Consider the following 24,579-nt stretch of genomic DNA (forward strand, 5'->3'; position numbering starts at 1 on the left):
ACTACTTGAAAAAATAAACCGTTTGACAGGTTTTGTAGGAAATTTAATGGTCTTCAGAAAAGGTCCCTCATGATTCTTTCATAAATCTAACCATTTAAAGATTGTTAACGGTTAAAGATTATTTTAACGAATGTTTTTTCTTATAATATATTAAAAAAAAATCATTATAAATCGGAAAACTCATAAATTTGAAGAACATTTATTTCTCCACAAAAATGATTGGTTATAATTTTTCGACTAAGTTAAGCGTGTACGAGATATTTAGCGTCTAACATCATAAAAAATCATAATATGTAATAATAAAAAAAATTATAAAAATATGTAAATAAAATAAAAAATAAAATAATAAAAAAAAGTTAAAAGAAAAAAAGATAATATTTTTGCAGAACAATAAGATCCAACATAAGAACTCATTTTTCTGAGTAACAAGCGAAAAATAATATGCGTAATTTTTGACCCACCCTAATTTACATTTTTAAATAATTATTTATATGTACATATATGTAATGTTGTAGTTATCAAAAATTCCATGCTTGTGATATAAATCGTTTACGAGTTATTTAGCGTGTAAAATAATTAAAAAAAATGTAATAATAAAAAATAATAATAATAATAAAAAATATAAAAAATAAGAGACTATTTTTATAGAGCAGTAAGAGTTATTTATTAATAGGCTCTATTTTTATGCGTACCAACCGAAAATAAAAATTGTCGCTATTTTTGATCCACCCTAATATATATATATAATTAGTTATTTATATAATGTTGTAGTTGTAATTATCAAAAATTCCATTCTTGTTATATAAAGTATGCTTTCAATGGGCTTTTATCGCGTGAATTGTGTTACTTAACTAGAAACTACTTCAATAATAGCGGCGATATCAATTTCAAGTATCCAATTGTCTCGTGAATAATTTCCATGACACCATTCGCACAAAAAAAAAAACACTTGAGGAAGCTCATTTAGAGCAATAATAATAAAATTTGTCGCATAAATTAATGCAAATGAATGCTGTGTCGTAGGTTTGGTATAGTTTTGCGAATATTTTTGGGAATGAGGTCGAAATAAAAAATAGCTCATTATTTTTTAATTAGCGTCAATAACGACTTATTTGAAAAATTTAAGAATATTAAACCCTTCTACTTCAACAATTAATTTGTTTATTTACTTGTGAATTTCAAAAAGTCGATTTTTTGTTTGACATACATATGTATGTGTACACATATCGAATGTTCATATATTTGAGAATATTCTACGAAAATTTGAAGTTGATCTGGCATACAGTTTTGGAGATATGAGCGTAATTACAATGACTAACTATTTACTATATCTGTTTTCAAAGCAGCGTTCTTAAACTTGTTGGTAAGTACAAGCTTAAGGCGATAGCCATGACTTTTTTATACCTTGAACAGGATATCAATATATACTCGAACTAGTCTCACAGTTTTTGAGAGATCGAAATAAAATTTCGCACACGTCTTTTTTTCATCAAGCAACTACTCATTTGTTGGAACCACTATGGCATATTTGTAGCTGCCATTCAAACTTGCCGATGAAAATCAAGTTTTTGCAAGGAAAACATTTTTATCTGACCAGATATCTAAACGAAATTTAGCATCGATTATGGTCCAAGGCAACGTCACAAGTTCCAAGCATCTTGTTTAAATAAGACTATTATAGCGTATAGCTGCCATACAAACTGACCTTTCAATCAAATCAAGTAAACAAATTTTTCTACTCTGTTATACCATAGGAACTTGTGAAGACTTGATAGCCTTCAATGCAACCGAGGATCAGGATTTTTCTTTTTTTGTTTTAATTTAAATTTGAAGTGAAGCATTTGCTTATAATGCAATGTCATTTGTAGGATAAGATATTTTCCGAACATTATCTGTTAATCTTGTAATAGGCGAAATTGCTTAGTACCTGTCTAACTATGCATAAATTAAGTTAGCTCTAAGCTAAGTCAATGTGAATATAGTATAATTCTACGAAATTGTAATACAAAAAATAATTAATAAATTATAATATTTCAGTTCGTCTATTGTGCTAAAGCTTTCAGGTCGTGAGTTATCTTTGTAAATACTCGTAACACTTTGTAACAAGCGAGGAAAAATTATCTAAGCAAAAACAAACAAATCCTGACATCAAATTTATATTTAATATGGGCAAATGATTAAAATTAAACGGAACTAATTTACATTTATAATTGTATGGATAGGTTGGTTATACGGTACTCATATTAAATATTCCGATATTAAATTAAATCAATATGAAACAAATATTATACTACTGATGTTTTGGCTCTACTTATGTATGTACAAATGTATTAATGGAATATTGTATTTATTAGCAGTGAACAAAAAAGAGTGGATGATGGCAAGAAAAATGTGACGAAAAATCACTCATACGCCCTGCCCACACAAAATATTCTTTACTTATCCATAGCCGCTATCTATTTTGCGGTCTCTTTGAAACGTTAATAAATAAACGTTTAATAGATAAAATTACAAAAGTTTTCCGATGAAACAGATTACTTTTAATATTTGAATAATATGCAACCCTATGAAGCGGAGCGTTGACAGATTATACAGAAGGGGGAGCGCAGTCCAATTTCTTGAATATTTAACAAAAATATTTTCTCTGACGATAAAATTGCAAAGTGGCAGTAAAAAAATAAATTTAAATCCAAAAACCATTAAACAAAAGTATACAGAGAAATATGATTATTTGGCAACGAAATGCTGGCACTCATATATTTCAGTAAATAAATTACTCATACGCAGTGTGCCATATGAAAAAACAAATTTTCGACTGGTGGACTTTAATTTTTGGGGCAACTTTTTTTTATGTTTGTAGTAAGTTTGATCTCTATGTGTCCATTCGTGTGTCTTTATTCACAATCCGCAAGCTTTGTCTGGCGTTTTTTGGGAAAATTTTCATTGAGTAAAAATTTAACAACAAAATTGCCTGAAATTTTGTGTTTCTGATGGCATCATTGACTGCGAAATAATTGAAAATGTTGCGGAAGCATTTTAGGGTGGTTAGGAAAATAAGTATTTGAGTGCAGTGAAACGAAATATTCAGTGAAACTCAAGAAGTCATCAAAACTAACCTCATGTGAATCACCCCCATCGCTGTTAATGAGAATAAGAGCGAAAAATTGAAGAAACAGTGTTTTAAAATCGTAGCAGAGGATATCAGCAACTCTTATGGAGCCGCTTAACAAATTTTGGTTAATGTTTTGGGTATGAAGCACATGAATGCTAGACTCATATCAAAATATCGCAATCTTTTGTAAAAATGACGTAGAGAAGAGATCGGAAGAGGGATGCTTGACAAAAGAACAATATTAGATGTAGAGATGCTTGACGTAATAGCTGAGCACCTAATATTAATCAAATGCATTATTATTGATATTGAAACTTGGGTTTATGAATATGACGTCGAAAAGGTACAACAGTTTAGCGAAAGCGCTTCAAAAAATGAGCCAAAGTCGAAAAAACTAACATTCGCAGATAGCACTGGAGGCCATCCCAGTCGAGGCTTTTAGCAAATGTATGGAAATTAGATTAATTGTTGGCTCAGTAGCCTATCTTAAAGGCACGAATAAAGATTTTTATTGAAATACGTGCAAATTTTGTTTTTTTTTGTTGTTGTCGGTACGCCTCAAATTTGTAGTTCTGGTTTTGCAATCATAACTTAATTGAAAAAAATATATTTAGCTTGTCAAAATATTGATTTAATTTGCCAAAAAAGTTAAATCAATATTCAGTTTCAGTGAACGCAGAAGGGCATAACACGCGGCCGAAAAGAAACTTAAAATAGAACAAAAGATTAAAAGCGAACATAAAAAAGCAATAAAAAAAATTTCAAACCGACGCCAAGTTTTTCGAAGCTAATCTCAATACCTCTTTAGTAATGCTAGCATTAGAAGCAGTTCAAAAACTTGCTTGACAAATAATCGGAATAATCTTTTTCACCATGGCCCGGGCCCGGCCCGGCACGAAACTTATTTACACATATAAGGAAATTTAAAAGACATGCAATTTATATATATATATAAGTCCACATTTATTAAGGTATATTGAATATTGTTATGTATTAAAAAAAAAAAACGAACTAAGTCATATTTTTATTTAAAAATAAAATTTTTTCTAAATTTGTGCTTTTTAGCCTAGTGCGTTTTTCATTTAAAACATGGCCCGATGTTGAAAAAAGCCTTTCGCTCGTAGACGAACTGGCTGGAATAGCCAGAATGGTCCGAGCTAATTTGGGAAGGTATTTTAAGTCCCTGGCATTTTTCCAGAATTCTAAAATATTTTCATAGAAATGAAAACTGCGCTGTCAAACTGCTGAAGCTTACTATATCTAGTAGCTATGAGCAATGTGGAGTCTCCACAGGCTATGTGCCCGGCAATGCAGCTAGTATTCTATAAATTCTATCGTGTCGAGATGCCCCGTAAGCAATTAAAGTGCGATAAATGGCGGTTCTAATTCGAGAATAAAAAAAAATAACGCGATCAAATCAAAATTGTTTCAGGCCTATTTCCGGCTTTTACGGGCCTATTTCGGGTTTTTACGGGCCGGGCCTTTTTGCTAAGGCCCGGGCCCGCACGAATTTTAATTTTAAGGCCCGGGCCCGCTCCGGGCCTATGTAAGCCCGCGGACCACGAAAAAAAGCCCGGCCCATGCCCACTTCTAATCTCAATACCTCTTTAGTAATGCTAGCATTATAAGCAGTTCAAAAACTTGCTTGACAAATAATCGGAATAATCTTGTTGAAGATAACGGATCACGCATACGGCACGTTAATTGCGTGTAGCAAATGATATGTGCACAAATTCGAGGGCCGCTGATTAAATTCACTTTTTTTAAAGCCTAGACATTTTAGAATCAACATAATCATCGTCGGGTAGTAATATTAATAGACAAAGGTCGTTGTGACGTCAATAAAAAAGATGATTTTAATATAGACTTCAAATTAACGATGCTGAAAGTGCACAGATGTATGAAAGAATGGGTATATAAGTATGTACATATATAAGTATATATGTATGTATATAGTATATGCGTCTAACTGGGAGATAACTCATAAATATTAATGAATAATTACGTTTCCTAGAAAAATATGAATTTTTTTAATAAGCGGTAAATTAATTTTATAAAAATAAAATAAATACATGTGCATAAAATCAAACAGACTAACGTCTCTACAACTATAAAGATACCTAAAATAAAAATGTAATTCACCAACTATGAATTATTAACTAAGCCTTTGTAGCTGTATGGGTGTGTCTAGTACAAACATACATGTGTATATCGTCACCTAAAATGCAAAATAACGTAACATCACTTTTCATAAGTTTAGAGGCGAAGGAAAAACCTTACAATAAAAACACTTATATTGAAATAAAATTTGAGTTTTGGTTATATTTTGGTTATCATACACTCATATTGACATAAAATCTGAGTTTAGGTTAGAAAATGATTATATATCTGTCAGCGATTTTCGATTTTTGTTTTTGTGATACGTTGCTTTGCATTTTAGCTGACGATATGTATGCACATACTCAAGTATTGTGCATAGACACAAGTGGGAACTGCACTGACGCTTCCCATAAACTATTATCACGCTTCGTATAAAATAAACAAAATTAAAATTAGCTGTTTTGCTAGTTTGTGGTTACATTGTGAATGATATAACGGGTGCATAAGCTGCGCGCATTGACGAATGTTCTGTCATACACACACATACAAACATACACAAATGCACATACCAGCACATTCCCACTCATTTGCTTGCATATTTATGGAGATGATTTGGCATATTAGCACATAACGGTTTTCATGGACAATCATTCGTCAGGGCACTTAGAAATTTTTACAAACACGCTGATTTGCAGTGCATTCAAAGGCGCAGCGCTTGTTTGACTTTTGTCTAACGCATCACATCTGCTGCCATAATTGTGTGACTAAATATTGTATGCACAAAAAATTGCTATAAGCGATAAATGTAAGCGCTTATATAGCGCATACACAGACATAAATATTTGCGCTAAGCTTAGACTGATATGCTCAGCAAAGTCTCTGCTAATGAGTATGGTCACCCATTGTAAAAATGGCAGAGGGGTGACTTTTTGTTACGTCGAATATTGAAAAAATGTTTTTTTTTGCAACTAATTTTTATAATAAAGTGGGAGCAAGTGGATTATTAAGGTAAACAGGTGACCCACAGTAAAAAATAGAGTTTTTCTTCGCGAGTAGGGTGTACTATAGCACAATTGCTGACAACTACAGGGCTAGCGGTCAAATTTAAAATAGTGAAAAGCGCTCAAATATCAAAATTGTGGAGACACGTTGATCATATCCACCCAGCGGACAGCTAGCAATGTCGATTTTTTTTATTTTTCAAACCGATATTTGGGATTATAAATTAGAAAATTATTTTTAATTGAGATTTTAAGAATTACAAATTAAAAAAATTTTCATTTATTTATAATTTGATATTTTTTAATGCAGTATTTGCTACCAAAAAGGTTTCACCGGTGATTTCGAGAACTATAAAAGTCATTGACTCGAGTCAGGTCAATGTAACCGTAACAGACTTCGATTTTTATCGACCAAAGAACTGTCAACTAGACAACATTTTTTCAAAATTATATGAAGCATATTTAATTGCCACTACAACCACAACAGTGATGTGAATGGGATACTTATTATCTCAGTCTTCTGGCTAGCCAAGCAGCAATAGAGGCAATTAATTGCAAGTATAACTATGAAAGAGACTAGCTAACAGCATTCACTTTGGAATTTCACTTTCAATAGCCAACAAGGGTAAAAGCGATAGGATTAAAAAATGATGGCGAAGGGCAATAAGAAAAAAAAAACAAATTCCTCAACTGCAGCAGTTTGTATGGCAGCTATATGCTATAGTGTTCCAATCTGAAAAAGATTTTCCGAGTTTTGTAGCCGTGACTTGGACACTAATCTATGCTAAATATCGTGAAGATAAGTTGTCATATATAAAAATTATTCCTACAAAGGCATGATTATGATCAGTCAGTTTGTATAGCAGCTATATGCTATAGTGATCCGAACGGAACAAGATTGTAGCCTTGCCTTGGAAAATACTCTATGCCAAATTTTGTAAAGATATCTTGTAAAATTAAAAAGTTTACTATACAAGGACTTGATTTTGATCAGTCCGTTTGTATGTGAGCTATATGCTATATACATCGTAGACCGCCGATTTGAGCAATATGTTACGAGATTGTGCCAAATTTCGTGAAGATATCTTGTAAAAAAAACAATCCTACACAATAACTTTTTTTGGTTCTGCCGGGCATTTCTTCCTAGTTGTTAAAGACTTCGAAGCAAACTTCAAATATCCCGTTCAGGGTATAATTTGGTTGAAAATAAAGTAAACGAAATAATAACAAAGAATACAATAGAAACTAGTTGTGAAAATGCGATTTGGTTTTATTAAAATAGTTCACGTTTTGACGTCACAAAAACGATGCCACTGAATAATTAACACCCAACTGATAAAAAAATAAATAAATGCCATTTTTTTGGATGCTTGGTTGTGCTAAACACACTTTTTGAAGTACTCCAACAGATGCTTTCCGATAGATTAAAAATTCCGCAATTTTTAAATGAACTCTGAACGAACGAAATATTTGGGGGAAAGGTCAGGTTTTCTAGATGAACCATCTACAATTTTTAAGTGAACTCTGAACGTCGAATTATTTTGAGGGAAAGGTCAGGTTTTACAAAGCAAGAATGTGTGAGAAATGCGCACAAAGTATGTGCGCTATTGCCTGCGAAGAAACGACTGCTAAAGCAACATTTTCATTGATGTTTGCCGTAAACTGAGTGGAAATACTAGTATTAGTAACAGTAGTGATCTAAAATTTAAATTTTTAGCTAGTTTTAAGTATGGAATAGAGTATCAAATTTCCTAAATGCTTAAGTTCGTTTTAAGCTACGTAAAACTTGTAGTGATAAACCAGTCGCATTCCAATAAATTTAACCATAAGGGTATACTGATGTCGTCACTTAAAATGCAAAATAACATAACATCGGTTTGCATAAGTTTACAGTTGAAGCAAAAAACGAACTAAAACAGATACTGCTCATATTCAAACCAAATGTGAATTTTCGCACTAACTTGGTTATAACTGATAGCAGTAACTTAAAATTTTGTACGTGTATAGAATATGATGTAGTGTATCGTAATCAATGAACGACACAATTTCGTATGATTTGATGATATACTGTTTTGCATTTAAATCGAACATATGTATGTATTTAAGTGCCTGATTAACCTTGAAAACAAATACAATTTGAATTTAATAATATTACTTCCCCCCAAATGAATTATAGCAAAGCAAAGCAAAGTAAAGCAAAGGAACTCTGCTGCTTTTGGCCAGACATGTGAATTTTTTATAAACGCGCATGCTCTGTGCATACAAAACTAATTAAAACTTCATCGCCAGACGTGTTAAATTCCTTAATAAATAACATAAATATACCGCGTTTACACATGAAAGCAAATATTGAGCATTGTACGTAGCTAATCTGAGCGGTTACTGAAATAAAACTGAGCTGTGTAAAGGCGCTAAAATATCTACTACATTTAACTTGACTAGGAATTACGGCCATAAAAGCTGACGTGAACGAGTTTTAGTTTAATTTGCTAATTAGTATGAAGCTGATAACGTTTTTTTTTCACAGTTAAGCGGACACTTGGCGAAGCGTGCTCAAGATTTCTGTCTTCCGCTAAGTGTCGACGTATGTTCGTATAAATATATTTATATTTATATACAGTTAACATAATATACATCTGATATTTATCTAAAGATAGTGCGACGCAAGCTTATACAAAGTAAAAGTACTTTATCGGGCTTTATCGGTAACCGCAAGTTGCAGGCATCATAAAAATGTGTAAATTATATTATAAACATATCCGAATAATCATATGGAATAATAAAAAACAACACAGTTTAAGAAAAAGAACCGTTATGCGTCTTTATAGGCTCAAGTACGAATAGTAGTGGAATGCAGAGAAATTGTAAATATTAAAGCAGAGCCAACTGGTTGGTCAGAAGATATAACAAAATATTCTTTTCTATTCGATAATTCGGTGCCACCAAAGCTATAATAAATACCCTTCACAAATACAAAATATGCCATACTGCAGAAAATTTGTTCGAAGATTGTACCTTTGCCTTGGATAATTAGTCATGTCAAATTTCGATAATATACTTGTATTTTGTCAAAAATCAAAATTTTCCACAATGTCCTTAGTTTCTTAGAGAGAAAAGGTCGTATGAAAAACTTCAAGTCGAGATTTCAAAAACTGAGGCACCAGTTTGCAAATATACAGATAATGAGATAATAGTAATCAGCATACACTACTCAACAAAACTGAAGTAAAATTTTGCGACTGATATGCCTATGGGGTATTTGAAGTGTCTTGATTATGATTTTAAGTTCCAAAATTTCCCATCACTTACAGCTAATTTTGCAATTTTAGTAAATTTTGGTGGTTTGACCTCTACGCCCCTTGACTACAACACAATAAAGTCTACGTATTAGGAAATTTTTACTATCAGTTTCGGTTTTAGCAACCCAAAATTACAAAGAAACAGCCCCCAACATCACAGTCGCAAAATGACTGTAAACTAGTGTTGCCACTGAAGCAACCTATTATTACAATATTTCGAGAATTTTCAGCAACTTGAATGCTCGAATAAATGCCCTTGGATTCAGAAACTTATTTCGAAATTTATTCTTATTTTCACTGCTGACAAATCAACCAGCCGTTTTGTATATTTATTGGCAAATATAAATGATAAGTTGACTTTAATGATTACTAACAAATACCCTACGTGCTTTATGTGGAATATTTGAAATTTCTCACTGAAGCATATTAAGCGAGCGTTGAACTTGCAAGCCTAAGTTCTCCCCTTCATTTGAGTAGAACACTTTCTACGCTACAAATAATTTCAAATTCCTTTTCCGTGAGTTATTAAACATTAAAGTTGATACGTAATATGCTAAAAATTGTAATAAATAAAATAATCACGCGATATGTAAAATGAATCGTTCAATGTCTTGCCTTTGAACTCGCTTCTGAAACATCACAGATAAGAGTCTGTTAAACATGCTATATTACATATTATCACTTTTCCCTGTACTATATACTATGAATATTACATATTGTCGTTTACCCTATCTCTCCATCGCTTTTTCGAAACAAATTAGCTATGAATGCAGCTAATAAACAATTTTTAGCGAGTACGGGAGATAAGAGTTCAGCTTTTAAAATTACAGAATGGTTTAGTGTTTGCGTAAGGCTTTCTTAAAACTCTGTTTATAACGGAAATGGTATCAGTAAACAAGTGGTTAGTACCACAAGGTAAATCGAATTCAGGATATTTAATGACGGCTACTGAACTTATAAACTGAAGGCAAGAAAAATTACCAGAAATGCGAGGATTCTGTAATGAATCTCTGAAAACTGCTGGTATTTTTTTTTTTCTTCTATGGTTATCTGTTTTTTTCAGGCAAACTATTTATTCTAGTCAGATGAGGAGAAAGATAAGTCTAACTTATGTGGATGTCAAACTAATCTGAGGCACAATAAATATCTAGTGTTATTTTTTTAATGACGATTATCTTTCAGCAGGCACTGTCAACGTCTTTAAAATGCTATAATTTTTAGGATTTTTTTTACTTAGAAGACATTAAGCTGCATCAAAAAACGAATATGGTTGATTACATAAACTTAAATTGGTAAACAGTTTCAAAATTTTTTTCGGACATAAATATCCAATCAGATTTTCAGCACAATTATAAGAAGTTTAAGAACTTTTTTCTTTTTCTTTAAAGTCCGGAAGCAGAGCTTCAGGCTTACATATGAATATATAATTACATTTCTAAAAACAACTTTTTCTAAAAGTTAACCTTTGCATTTAAACTATTCGTAAGACAGTTAAGACAGTAGATAACAACATACAAAGTAAGAAAAATTCAGTTAATAAACCTTTGTTGGGAACATTACGTAAAGTAAATAATAACAAAAATTCTGCGACAAGAAATCATTACATTTTTCTATCTACTGTCTACTTAGCATGCACTTATGTTATAGATAGTAATCTGATCGAATATAGTAGTGGTACGCCATATATTTCTTACACAATTAAAATGCTATTGAAATGTAAGACAGCTATTAGAGTAAATATTTTGTATATATGTATATATAGTATAGACATACATATGTCGAACTATGTCGCTGATATCGTTTGCACTAGACTAATCAATTATATTCCTATCAATCTATAAAAAAATGAAATGAAATAAAATAAAAGCACTGAGGAAAGCTCACATAAGCATTTTGTATTTATACAATTCAACCGCAAAACCTTTGGGGGATTTTCGCCTCGTGCATGGTTGTAGGATGTGTGTACCTAATATAATTGCACGGTGCAATGTAATTATTTTTTTCCAATGTTGAGTAACAACAAAAAATGCTAACTAGTCAAACCACGTTCGCACAGATTTTAATAAAAAAAAATCTGTCGATTGAGAAAAATTATTGATAATTTATAGCCACAGACAATTATATAATAAAAATAATTATTATGAACCTGTTTGAAAGTGGTTCCACTACATTAGAAATTTTCGTAGTGCTTTATTTTAAGAAAAACTCGTTTAAGAAAGTCAAGAACTAAAAAAAATTTAATAGATTGACATTCTACTACCCAATCAACTGACCCAGTAGGTAAATTGAATAAGCTATCTGAAGTACCGCTGGACTAGAAAAGCTAAATTAAGGTTTGTAAGAGTAAAAGACAAGTTCATAAAGGAAAACAATGCCTTGCTGAACGACATTCTACTTGTATGGCTAGCGGATGCTTATTTTCAAGAACCATTCAATATGAGATACTCCATACAAAAACTAATGGAACGTAAGCTCTTTTGACTTTTTAAAGGACTTTTAACTTCTACTCGATGACTCAGCAAAATCAATTCGAGTCACTGAAGGCACAAATATTCAAATCAAATTGAGTCACTGAAGTTTTGTTCACACTTCAAAAAACAAATAATGGCATCAATCAAATATTTAGCGTTAATCTATAAAGCACTTTTATCACACTTATGTCTGTCCATACTATAATAATATCACTTTTCACTATTTGGTAATTTCGCAATAGAAATTCACTTTGCTGCCTTTTTCCACACATCCAAACCACATTTAGGCGGGCTTTTTGCATACGATATCACTTTTATTAATTTTTTTTGTGTTAACGATAGCAAAATTGCTTTATTGACTTACCTTTGGGATCTTTGGGTATAAAATCTAGTGTACGATCCTTGCAACGCAAATCTTGACCGGTACCATCGATCCAGACGTAGGTGGCTTGCACAATATTCTCCTTCAATGGTAGGTTGCGATAACGCTCCAATATTGTCTTATCGAGTTGAGCATTTGGTGAATCTTCTAAAACGCGAGACGACATCCTGTAATTGAAAAAAAATATATATATATGCATAAATAAATATTCATATAATTACATAATATAGTTAACAAAAGAAATCAATACGTGGCATAATTGGAGTTGAAATAGTGGAGAAAAAACTGAAGGTTTCTACACAACAATTTTACTCCTCTAACAATATCCTAGCAATATACTGAAACTTAAGAATTCAAGAATTCAACTCAGATTTTTATGTTTTAAACTTATATAAAAATCGCTTCTAATTCATAATAATGGATGCTAAAATATCAGGTGGAAATGAGCACTCTTCCACATTTAATAAATTAGTGAGAGATAGAGGCCTGAGTTCAATGAATAAATTCACAATACAAATCTCTCTCCAGCAAGTCTTTAAGAAGTTTCCTACTGCTCGGTTTATTTATGTCAAATTCACAAAAAGTAAAATAAAAGAACAGTTTGATGTTTCTTGGTATCACCACAAGTTTAAAAAAAACCTCAGTACTATATAAATACGAACCGAACTAATTAAATCATTCTAAAGAAACAAAGAAGTTAACAGCTTCTAGATAGCTTCCGTGAATCATGTCATGTTTTATGAGTTGTGCCAGGTCATTTCTTGTTATTGTGGCGAGAGTAGCGCTATATTTCGAGAACACATATTACGCACCGTTCGTGATATTTATACCCAATAGTGAAGTATCTTGATTAGCAGTATTTCTTGTGGTTCATATGAAATAATTTTTCCAAGACGGTGCTGTTTTAAAGCTTATAAAATAGCGTCTGAGTCAATGTCGAAATCTCGATTTCATTCATTTCATAAAAATCCAAAATCCTATAAAATATTAAAATTTATTAAATTTAAAAAAACTTTTTATGAACATCACCTAAATTAAAGCAACAATAAAAACAGTCAAAATTCATTATTCAACTCATTACATCCTGAATATATATTTAATATACATCCTATATATAAATAATCAGCGTAACAAGCTGATTCCTCCCAAGGTACAAACTCATACTACTTGTCGCCGTGTACACTGGCAATTGCAAGCCCAAGAAGCACTTATATAACATGATCCTAGATTTTGGTTTGAAGTGCCGGTTCTGTGTCTTGGAGCCTGAAACTTAAGAACACCTGCTAATTCACTGCATAGTAGTCTGTATGCGTAGAAAAAACGTCCTTGGATCCATGTTTCTAAATAGGGATCACATCGCCTCAATAGCATCTAGCAGTATATTCGAATTTATCAATTTGCTCAATTTCGTTGAGACTTGAGAAACAGCACAATAGACCATAGGTCTTCATTTATTTATCTAATCTAATCTAATCTGAATCGATTTAGCCATGTCCGTATCTAAGTATATACTAGTTTAATTAGTTTTCAGTTACTAAGATATCGATTTGAAATTTTGCACACATTTTTTCTCCCCAAAAGGCTGCTCATTTGTCGGAACCGCCTATATCGAACCATATACTTAGTTGCCATACAAATTGATTGGCCGTAACAAGGTCTGCTATGGAAAACATTTTTATTTATGAAGATATCTTAACGATATTTTTAATGGATTATTGTCTGAGATAACATCATAATTGTTAAGATTAGACCGCTGTAACATTAACGTAGCTGCCATACAAACTAATCAATCAAAACGAAATTATTGTATAGAAACGACTTTATTTGTGAATGGTATTATAGCTTCGGTGCAACTGAATTTAACGTTTTTTTTTCTTTTTCCTTTAAATTTCTGCATTTTAATGTTATGTAACAGCTGAAGTGTGCGAATGTGGAAATAACCTAACAGCGCAACTCACTAATCTACCAAAGCACACCAAAATTCAATAATCCAGGCATTAAAATAATTTCCCGCCCATTTTGATGTTATATTTTTGGTTTTTCAAAAATTCTAGCGAAATTCGTTGATCTAATTATTTTTTATCAAAAATATTTCTTTATCTATAAGTTTTAAGCCGCAACAGACTAACAGACAGGAAAGTTTTTATAATAAGAAATATCAGAAATATACTCAGGTTTGATGAGATAAGATTGCCTGTCGAAAACGGAAAAAATTTAAAAAAAAAAATAATAACTTTTCTTATAATTTAAGATTTTAACTAGATTTGGCCCCAAATTACGTGCACGATAAGTAGAAGTGATTTCGAATGTAAATGCGGTCCATATTTGATTATTGGATATACACATATTGGGTAGTCGAAAAAGTCGTTTCGTATCCGTTCTGGAAATTTCGAAATTTCGATTTACACTGATGAAAGTTTTATGCTGATGTAATAATGTCTCTAGCGGAAAAATGGTAAAAAGTGGTTGACCAAAATGCTACATATTTGTTTAAGTAAGTAAAAATTTGATTAGAAATACGAAAGGACTTTTTCGACTACAAAAATTGTATTAATTTTATCTTACAGTTTTATTTTGGAAGTAAGTAAAGCGGTCAGACAGACCAGAAAAACAGCTCACTTGTGAGTTATACTATAATTTTACGTGAAACAACAAGAGAAATTAGAACTGAACATTGTTTAAAAAAATATTTCCAAATTATCTGATCAGAAATTTTTTACATCACAAAGAACTATTTTATTATAAGAATCTATATTTGTAGTTCACTTTATTGAATTAAGAAATATATACAAATTAATTTTTGTATATTGCCAAGAGATAATATTTTAAATTCATCTGCATTTAAAAACTTCAAATTTTATTTTTTAATACTTCAATATTTTTCTCAGTTGCTATACCAACACAAATTATACCAGAACAAGATTTCTATAGCTAGTCCTCCAGTTCTTATAAACACATTAGAAAAAATTTCAAACATTTGTAAATCAAAATCCACATCAGTTTTCAAAGACACCAACCTGCTGAGTTTTTATATAAATTCACAAGTCTAAAAATTCGGAAAAAATATATTTTCTTTTGGAATGAACCGCGAGATCAGCGTACGACAATCAGCTACGATAACCGGAAAGCGACGATAAAATAAAGGCGCAGGATATACTTGTAGGATACTTTTGAAATATATGTATGTAGGCGGCGGACACGAGAATTAACCGTTTGCGTTCTTTGTTTCAGAACTCTTCTGTTTCGAGAAATGAGCGCAAACGTTGCTGGAATGCAACTAAACACAAAAACGCTGTTTCAAGTCAATTTATAATAACAACAAATAAGCTAAATTAATTTAACAGTATGTGTGTACACAAGGCAACGCTGCGCAACACAAAAGCTGCGAGTGTATATGCACACACACAAACACACACCTACACGATCTGTTATGTATTAGTGATTTTTGTTTTGTTTTTACATTTCACTTTGTTTTATTCACGTGCAAAGGCAAATTGAGCAAATGCAAAAAACAATATCAAAACACACTTCAAAACCAAACAACAACAGGAACAACATTTGTATACTATTTAGATTAGACATGTATTAGGTAGTTTGTAGTTAGAATAGTGGTAGCAATAAAAACAACAATGGACAAGCGTTTTTAAGCACTAAAACGTTTACAACAACAAGCGGTTTGATAATTGTTTTTGCATTTGGTTGTTGTTGGTCGTTGTGTTGCGACTATAGAGCACGAGAATCGAGAGCGTAAGCAAACAAAAGCGGGGGAATGTTGTGAAAATCGCGAATTTTTATTTAGCCGCTCGTGAGTTTTTTGAGAGTCCAGTGACGTTGTAGAAATTTGTAGCCGGTAATACGTTTTCTGAGACCAGCACTATAGTTACAGTGGCACGATTAAGGAAATTCTATTACAGAATTTTACGTTGGCGTCCAGTACTTGCAATGACTCTACGTGTGAATTGAATTTTTTAAAATTAAAAAAAAAAATAAAAAATAAAATAAAAAAAAATATAAAAAAAATTTAAAAAAAATAAAAAAAAAATAAAAAATAAAATAAAAAATTAAATTAAATTAAAAAATACCTTATAACGACCAAAAGATAAAACCTCTTATTGGATCAAAAGATTTTAAAGAATATTTTTAAGGAATTTACAAAACAGAATGAAATTGTGCGCTTTGCGATTCGAAGGTTTAAAATTTTTCAGTATATATTGTGCCAGAAAAGAAAAGTACCCGGGAATTGTAAAAAAAAAACCAAAAAAAGTTATTATTCATCAATATTAATTTTGTCGCCTTCAAAGTAGTTCCCACCAAATGTAATACACTTATGCTAACGATTTTTCCAGTCCTCGAAACACTTTACATAAGCACTTTACTTTTTGGGATCGCCTTCAGCTCCTTCAGCGAATTTTGTTTTAGGTTCCACGGAGCGGAAATTTCAGTTTGGGAACAAGTAAAAAAAAACACACGGATCCAAATCTGAAGAATGCGGCGGTTGATCGATGAAATTCATAGCGTTTTTGGACCAAAGAGACCTGTTTACGGTACTCTTTTTGAAAAAAAAAATCTTTATCGAGACGAGTCGAGCAAAAACACGTTTCACTACCGAAAACATCTATACATTTGCCTGATGACTTTCAAGCACCATATCCTTCACATTTTTAATATTTTGATCAGTTGAAGAGGTCGAAGGTCGCCCAGTACGAAGCATGTCTTCAAAGATCTCTCTAACGTGTTTGAAGGCTTTGTACCAATCTTAGACAAGGTGTAGGTGTTTTTGATAAAACTGAATCACAGTAAGCCTTTCCCAACATTTGCAACAATTACGTACACGAGTTTGGTTAGAAACACAAAATTTGAGACGAGTTCTTTGTTTGCTATTTGTATCCATTGCAAAAATCGCAACGCACTACTGAAGTGTACCGACTTAAGGATTTAGAATTTTCAAAAAACTAAATTTTTTTTTCGTTGTAATCAATTCAAAAACCATTAAAAAATTAAGTCCCGAAGTTTCATTGCTTTACTCCGAATATTTTCGAAGAAATAGGCCCTAGAACCATTGCACTTCATCATAACCGGAGAACTTTAAGGCTCGCTTCCTCGAAACTAACTTTTTTCATCCGGCCATCAAAATTGCGAGCGAATTATTTAACTGATTTACTTCAACTAAAGCCTATTTTGCAGACAATTTTATATTCAAGTGCGTGATAGAGCGCTTTTCCGAGAAAAATGGCATTTTGACAGTTGCTTAACTATTTTCATCTCCGTAAAAATGGCACTTTTTACAAAGTTCTGGCCTACAACCCCGATTTTTCGAAAATTTCAAAACCTCTCTAAAAGCTTCCAGATTAAAAAAAAAAAATAATTTTTTCATTTCGGATAAGAAGCCTAACCAGGAAGTTGACGGCCGCAAAAAAATATCAATCAATGGGATCGTTGATATTTCCGCCATTTTGTTTTTTTTTACATAAAATAATTTTTATTTTGTAGTTCAATAATACCTCTTAATATATATGCAAAAAAATCGGATGTGATCTGTTTTTATTCTTCCATAATAAAATTGGAAAAAACTTTTTTTACGGTACTAAAGGTATCCCCCCCCTTAAGCAGCTGCTGTAAACAAACTGCTTGACAGATCGCGCTCATAAATTTGTTTGAAGTATCATTTACCCAAGAAATTTAATTACAATTTCCGGCTGCTTTTTTTGTTTTAATATACACTGTGGTATTATTTTTATATATTTATTTTTTTTTCAACTACAAAATAGGTTAAAAACTTTTAAGAAGGAGGTAGACTAGACTAATTTTATAAATAAATATATGGTATAACGCATACGCTAACCGACATATCCGGCATAAGTACGTGGCGTCTAGAGAAAGTTTTTACGCGATTTTTTCTACGTCAGGCACAAAAAATAATGTAGGAATGTCAGGATAACGTCATCTACCCAATCTCGAGATGTGTCTTTTCATCTAAATGTGGGCGATGCCTCGTCCGTCCTCATATTTTGACCCCCGGCTCATACAATATAAAGACCTTCCGTACAATCTCGGATCTCTGGCTTTGTTTATTGTTTTTGGCACTTTTAGTACTTTTTTGGGGAGTAAGCATTATCACAATGTTAGTAGGGGTGTTTAAGGGATTTGTCCTGAGCGAATTTATTAACGTGTCTGAAGTGATTTCGCAGATATTTACATTGAATTTTTAAATTTCTAATCCCAAATATCGAAGTTAAAAAAAATGTATCCCAATATGTATTTTAAATAAAATTAGATTTGAAATTTTTAGCCGCAACATCAACAATTGATAGCTTTTAGTCTTTATATAGAACTAAAGTAGCGGGTGGCAGCGGTTTCGCTTGAGTTTTAACTATCTTGTTGTGCAACTTGAGTTCTTCTATTCGCCGAAGATTATACTAAAATTGATGACAATTTTTCTAATCACGTTTTCATAGCAAGCAATGTCAAATATCCAAGTGTTTTTCTGACATGAAACAATTTCACATAGAAAAATGATTTGCGACTCAAATACGGCTTCATTTGAAGTGCATTACTCACAATAACTAAGGTATACCTTTTCACTTAGCTAAAAGTCTAGATTCTATTTTCCTTTTAAGTGCATTTTTTTAATTGTTTTTTTTTTTCCTTTAAAGTAATTTTCCATTTTGTGCAAACAATATATGTAGGCAAATTTATTAATTTTCCACCATAACTTACATGATTTTTTTCATTACACAAATTTACTCTTATTAAAAAAATAGAATACTGTTAGACTATAAATATCACACTAAACGCTTTTTAATTCACAGAATGCGCACTTCCGCTTATCTCAATGAACGAATTGGTAACTTTAGCACCTGTAGCCGAATTATCTGCGTTTTTATAGACGATCTTACTGCAACGATTTTCACACTTAGCCAACTCATAAGATAAAATGCGCAGCTATAGAAATTTTTGTGCATGCATACCCTGCAGGGAAAACAGGCGGAAAACAAACGTACGTTTTGACCGTAAAAAGGGAAGAATGCCCCGCAAGCCACCAATAAAATTTATGAAGACAACGCTATTTATTAGTATAAATATAAAAAAATAAGTTGAAGTTTGATTAAAAATACGAAAAGACATTTTCGACTACACAATATGAGGAATGATGCTAGTATTGATTTTTATAAATGCTCCAGTTAAGAAGAGTTACAATTTCCAACAGGATATTATGTATGCACAATTACTTCGAAGCAAGTTTGCAAAGAATGCATTGAGAAAACCAAATTCAATTAAAAAATAATAAAAAAAATTAATTTTGCAATCCGGTAAATCTTAATTAAAAAAAAATTATAAATTTTTAATCCCAATTATTGGATTGAAAAAAAAAAAACAAATATATTAAAGAATATAAAAATATGTTTCTTTTGTAAAATAATTAAAAATTAGATTTTCAATTTTTAAAATGAAATTTTCATAATTTTCGTTCAACATCTCGGAGTATATAAAAATCTTCTGAAATTGGCATTAAATATTAAAATTTTAATTTAAAATACAAAATTTTTGAATTGAAGAACTGCGCAACCCTGCTTGTAGATGTGTTTATATAATATTGGCTGAAAGCAAGTTTTTTGGCTTATTTTATTTTATTTTTTCCATTCATTGGTGCTAATTAAAAAACAATACAAACTATCCACATTAATGGCAAAAGGAAAGAACGACTAGATCGTTAATTAAACTGAAGGATGATAATTGCTTAAGAAGTTGCAAATGAAAGTTTATTAACAGCTTAATGTGAACACGAAATATTATTTTCTTAAACATTTATTAATTTGAAAGTTTCTAAAAACAAATTATAATCACTTGCACATGCAAATAATCTAAAAAATCTTTCTATGAAAATTTACAATGCGCAAAAATATTAATATAATATTTTAAAGTTGCACCTATAATTCAGTAGTTAGACAATGCCTTTGATGATGAAAGTTCTATTTTAGAATCAATCAAAAATAAGAACAAGTAAGGAGCGCTAAGTTCAGGTGCAACGGAGCAATTTATGCTCTTACAACTTGCAGGGATCAAAGCCAGGGAAAAACCTTAAGATGTCGACCAGAGAATCGAAATCCAAGCAATTTTATATATACATATTCTATATAAGTATAATACATACACTGACGGACATATTCGGCATAAAATTTGCTAGAAAACCGAAAATCATTATATGTAGTATATGGAAGTTGGGGTAGTATCGACCCTATTTTAACATTTCAACTATTATCAATAATAAAAAGTTTGATTTCTTCTTGACATTTCGTAAAAATTTTAAGATAATTGGATAACTACAATCGATGTTATCGATCAAAAAGTGACAGCAGCTTTTGGTCATCGGTCTTAAAATGAAAAGAGCGAATATTAAATTTTGTTTTAAACTTGGGAAAACGTTTACTGAAACATTGCAAATGATGAAAAAAGTTTATGGTGATCAGTGCCTATCCAAGTCCAGTTCCAAGAAGGTCGTGAGGACCTCTGTGACGATCAGAAGTCGATCGTCTTCAGAAGTCAAAAATAAAGACAATGCTGATTTGTTTTTACGATTCCGAGGGTATTGTACACCGAGAGTTCGTCCCACCTGGCCAGACGATTAATGTTGTGTTTTACTCGACCACAATACCGTGAGGCAAGGTCCTGGCGCCTGTTGCACGATAATGCGCCGTGTCATCGGTCGACGCTTGTCACTGATTTTTTGACAAAAAACTAATGGTTAATTAATTACTTCATTTGCCCATGAAAGGATACTGGTTTCATGACATTTCAGCTATCCAAAAGGCGACGACCGATATTCTCAAGAGCATTCCGAAAAATAACCTTAAACACTCATTTGAATTGCTAATTGACCAGGCTAAACGCTGTATCGAAGCACAAGGAAACTACTTCGAATAAAAAAATATAACTTTTGAAAAATATTAATTTTTTGTTGTTTTTTTAAACAGTTCTGTTTCTTTTGCGACAGACCTTGTATATAAGTGAAACTTTAAACGCGTTTTTCTCGAAACGACATTTTTCAAAATTGCTGACATCATAACTCAACGAGAAATTGACCGATCGACTTCGAATTAAAACTGGGTATAGTTGAATAGATTTGCTATACAATGGACACGATCCTTTTGATTGGTTGAAAATTGTCAATTTGGCATTAAAAAAAAACGACCATTTTTTTCGTAAAAACGATTTTTTTTCAAAATTACGCCATTTTCTTAATTTTTGATGTTTTTCAAAGATCGTAGTTCAATGTATAGGAAATATTTCTAAGTTTAATAAACTTCTCAAATTTTTTTGTTTCAGCTACTCATTCGGCCGGTATCATGCCAGCAGTTGGGGCACTTTTGTTTTTTGGCACCTCCGAAGAGAGCCCATAACTCCGTTATTTTTCAACATTTTCGTAAAAAAAATCTTAAGCTATAGCTGAAAATATACCTTATTACATTCAAAGAAGTGTGAAATATTCAATAGCGTACTTTCTTTAAAAAAAATTCACGAAAATTGCTTAATTTTTCATGCGTCACACTGGTATAGCCCCTTAATCTATTTTAGCCACAAAGATACCCACACTCTTTCAATTTTATTAACTTTACTAACCTATTGGCCGATATAGGCAGTATAAAGTCACCCGGAAGTTAGAAAATCTTTATATTAGATAAATGGGGGCTGAGGAAAGAATTTGCCCAATTCAACCCATTTTAAATAAACAGAGTTGTCATTGTCAGGAAAGGTTTCTCCCTGAATTTCAATTGTTTAACACATATGGTGACCGATAGTTTCGGCCAAAAGTCAACTATATATGTATGTATATAACATATTCGTTACCTAGGGACTTAAATCTATCTAAACTACATACATACATACATGGCATATTTTCCCTTTGCTGGTGTCCATCTTTGGCGCGCACTCAAACATACAGCTGTTGACAGCTAATTAGAAACGCTCCCTTTTTGTAACGCCCTAATGAGTTTAATGATTAAATGTTTTGGTATACCGTTATTTATATTCCTAAAAATCTTACATTGTTGGTGTTACTCTATATACTACTAAATTCGCTCGGTTTTGTAGTTGCGTAGTCGAAGTTCTGTTAATTGTTTCCCAAATAGTAAATGCGTTACGCTATAGAAAGTGAATTAAAGTGCGACAGCTAATTAGAAACAGTTGTTTAAATAATTAAAAATCCTTCTGGTGCTAATTTTTATAAATAATATTATTGGTTTCTGGTAAGGAAGTGTTTCAAAGTTGTGGTTTAAAATATATTAAAATGTATTATTCAAGTTTTTTAATGAGAAAAAGCTGCAGCTGAACACCTGCGCTACTTGGTTACATTTTTGACCTTCGTTAGTTTGGAAAGACATACAAAGAAATTTTGAATCAGGTCAAAAAAATTGTTTTCAACGTCCGTAAGCATACATATACAGAATTTTAAAACTATTTCCAATGTTAAACGCTAAGAAAAAACCTTAGAAACTTCAACAGACATTCTACTTTCTTCCACTGACATTCTACATAAAACTCAAGACGAATATAATGGCCAAATATCAAAGAAAACAATTTCCAGGCGTTTGGTCGATTTTGGACTAAAATTCAAAGTGAACAACGCGTAGACTTTTCCAACTCTTATTAATCTTGGATAACAAATCAATGGCAGTATGTTGTTTTGAGCGATGTAACAAAAATTAATCCTTGGGTCCTGATGGTCGAAGGTATGTTCGCCGACCAATCTATCAAGAATTTGATCCTCGCTTTGTTTCACGCGCAGTGAAGCATGGTGGAGGATCAATCATGGCGTGGGAAGGTTTTTCCTGGAATGGTGTAGTACCGCCTCATACGATTGATGTAATTCTAAAAAAGGAGAAATACGTCGACATTCTAAAAAACTCATTCTGCCATGGACTAAGGAGGAATATGTCTGTTATATGGAAATTCCAACAAAATAACAACCCAAAGGATACGAGAAAGGTGACACGAAAGTTTTTTCCTGAAAATTCCTTGAATTTTTGGAGAGGTCTGAAGAGAACACATTTATGTTGATGGCAAAAAAGCTGTATGTACCAAAAATATCACAACTATGAATGTCCTTTTGATGAAATTAGGACGGCATGGCAAGCAACACTAGTGGTGCGCTGTCAGAGTCGTATAGTAGTACTAAAGTAAAAGGGTTAAGCAACAAAATACTAATTGAAGGTAAGCAATTTTTTTTACAACAGTATTTTAATTAGAATTAGAATTTAATTTAGAATTAAATTAAAGACATGCTATTTATCACAATTATTAAAAATTAAAAACAAAACACTATATATAGACAAAATCATTTGAGCTTTACAAAATGAGCTCGAAATGTATGAGATTGACATGCGATGAAAAAGTGATATTTATACTCTCGCAACAAAGTTGCTAAGGAGAGTATTATAGTTTTGTTCACATAACGGTTGTTTGTAAGTCCTAAAACTAAAAGAGTCAGATATAGGGTTATATATACCAAATTGATCAGGGTGACGAGTAGAGTTGAAATCCGGATGTCTGTCTGTCCGTCCGTGCAAGCTGTAACTTGAGTAAAAATTGAGATATTATGATGAAACTTGGTACACGTATTTCTTGGCTCCATAAGAAGGTTAAGTTCGAAGATGGGCAAAATCGGCCAACTGCCATGCCCACAAAATGGCGGAAACCAAAAACCTATAAAGTGTCATAACTAAGCCATAAATAAAGATATTAAAGTGAAGTTTGGCATAAAGGATCGCATTAGGGAGGGGCATATTTGGACGTAATTTTTTTGGAAAAGTGGGCGTGGCCCCGCCCCCTACTAAGTTTTTTTGTACATGTCTCGGAAACTACTATATCTATGTCAACCAAACTCTACAGTGTCGTTTCCTTCAGCCATTTCCATATACAGTTCAAAAATGGAAGAAATCGGATAATAACCACGCCCACCTCTTATACAAAGGTTATGTTGAAAATCACTAAAAGTGCGTTAACCGACCAACAAAAAACGTCAGAAACACTAAATTTTACGGAAGAAATGGCAGAAGGAAGTTGCACCCAGGCTTTTTTTTTAATTGAAAATGGGCGTGGCGTCGCCCACTTATGGACCAAAAACCATATCTCAGGAACTACTCGACCAATTTCAATGAAATTCGGTATATAATATTTTCTTAACACCCTGACGACATGCACGAAATATATGTAGGTG

The 24,579-nt window shown here is 32.0% G+C and overlaps 1 protein-coding gene across 1 annotated transcript in view; it reads right to left on the reverse strand.

The window, feature by feature from the left end:
* The window catches only part of LOC105224138 (glutamine synthetase 2 cytoplasmic), a 30,900-nt gene extending 11,673 nt beyond the window's left edge, over positions 1-19,227 (reverse strand). Inside the window, exons 1-2 of the mRNA XM_011202129.4 lie at positions 19,083-19,227; positions 12,348-12,532 (exon numbers count right to left, since the gene is read on the reverse strand). Coding sequence (XP_011200431.1) covers positions 12,348-12,532; positions 19,083-19,096 — 199 coding nt within the window. The 5' untranslated portion in view covers positions 19,097-19,227. The remainder of the gene's footprint in view (positions 1-12,347; positions 12,533-19,082) is intronic.
* Between the last annotated feature and the right edge of the window lie 5,352 nt (positions 19,228-24,579).

The sequence above is a fragment of the Bactrocera dorsalis genome, chromosome 4 (genome assembly GCF_023373825.1).
Source record: "Bactrocera dorsalis isolate Fly_Bdor chromosome 4, ASM2337382v1, whole genome shotgun sequence".
NCBI lineage: Eukaryota > Metazoa > Arthropoda > Insecta > Diptera > Tephritidae > Bactrocera > Bactrocera dorsalis.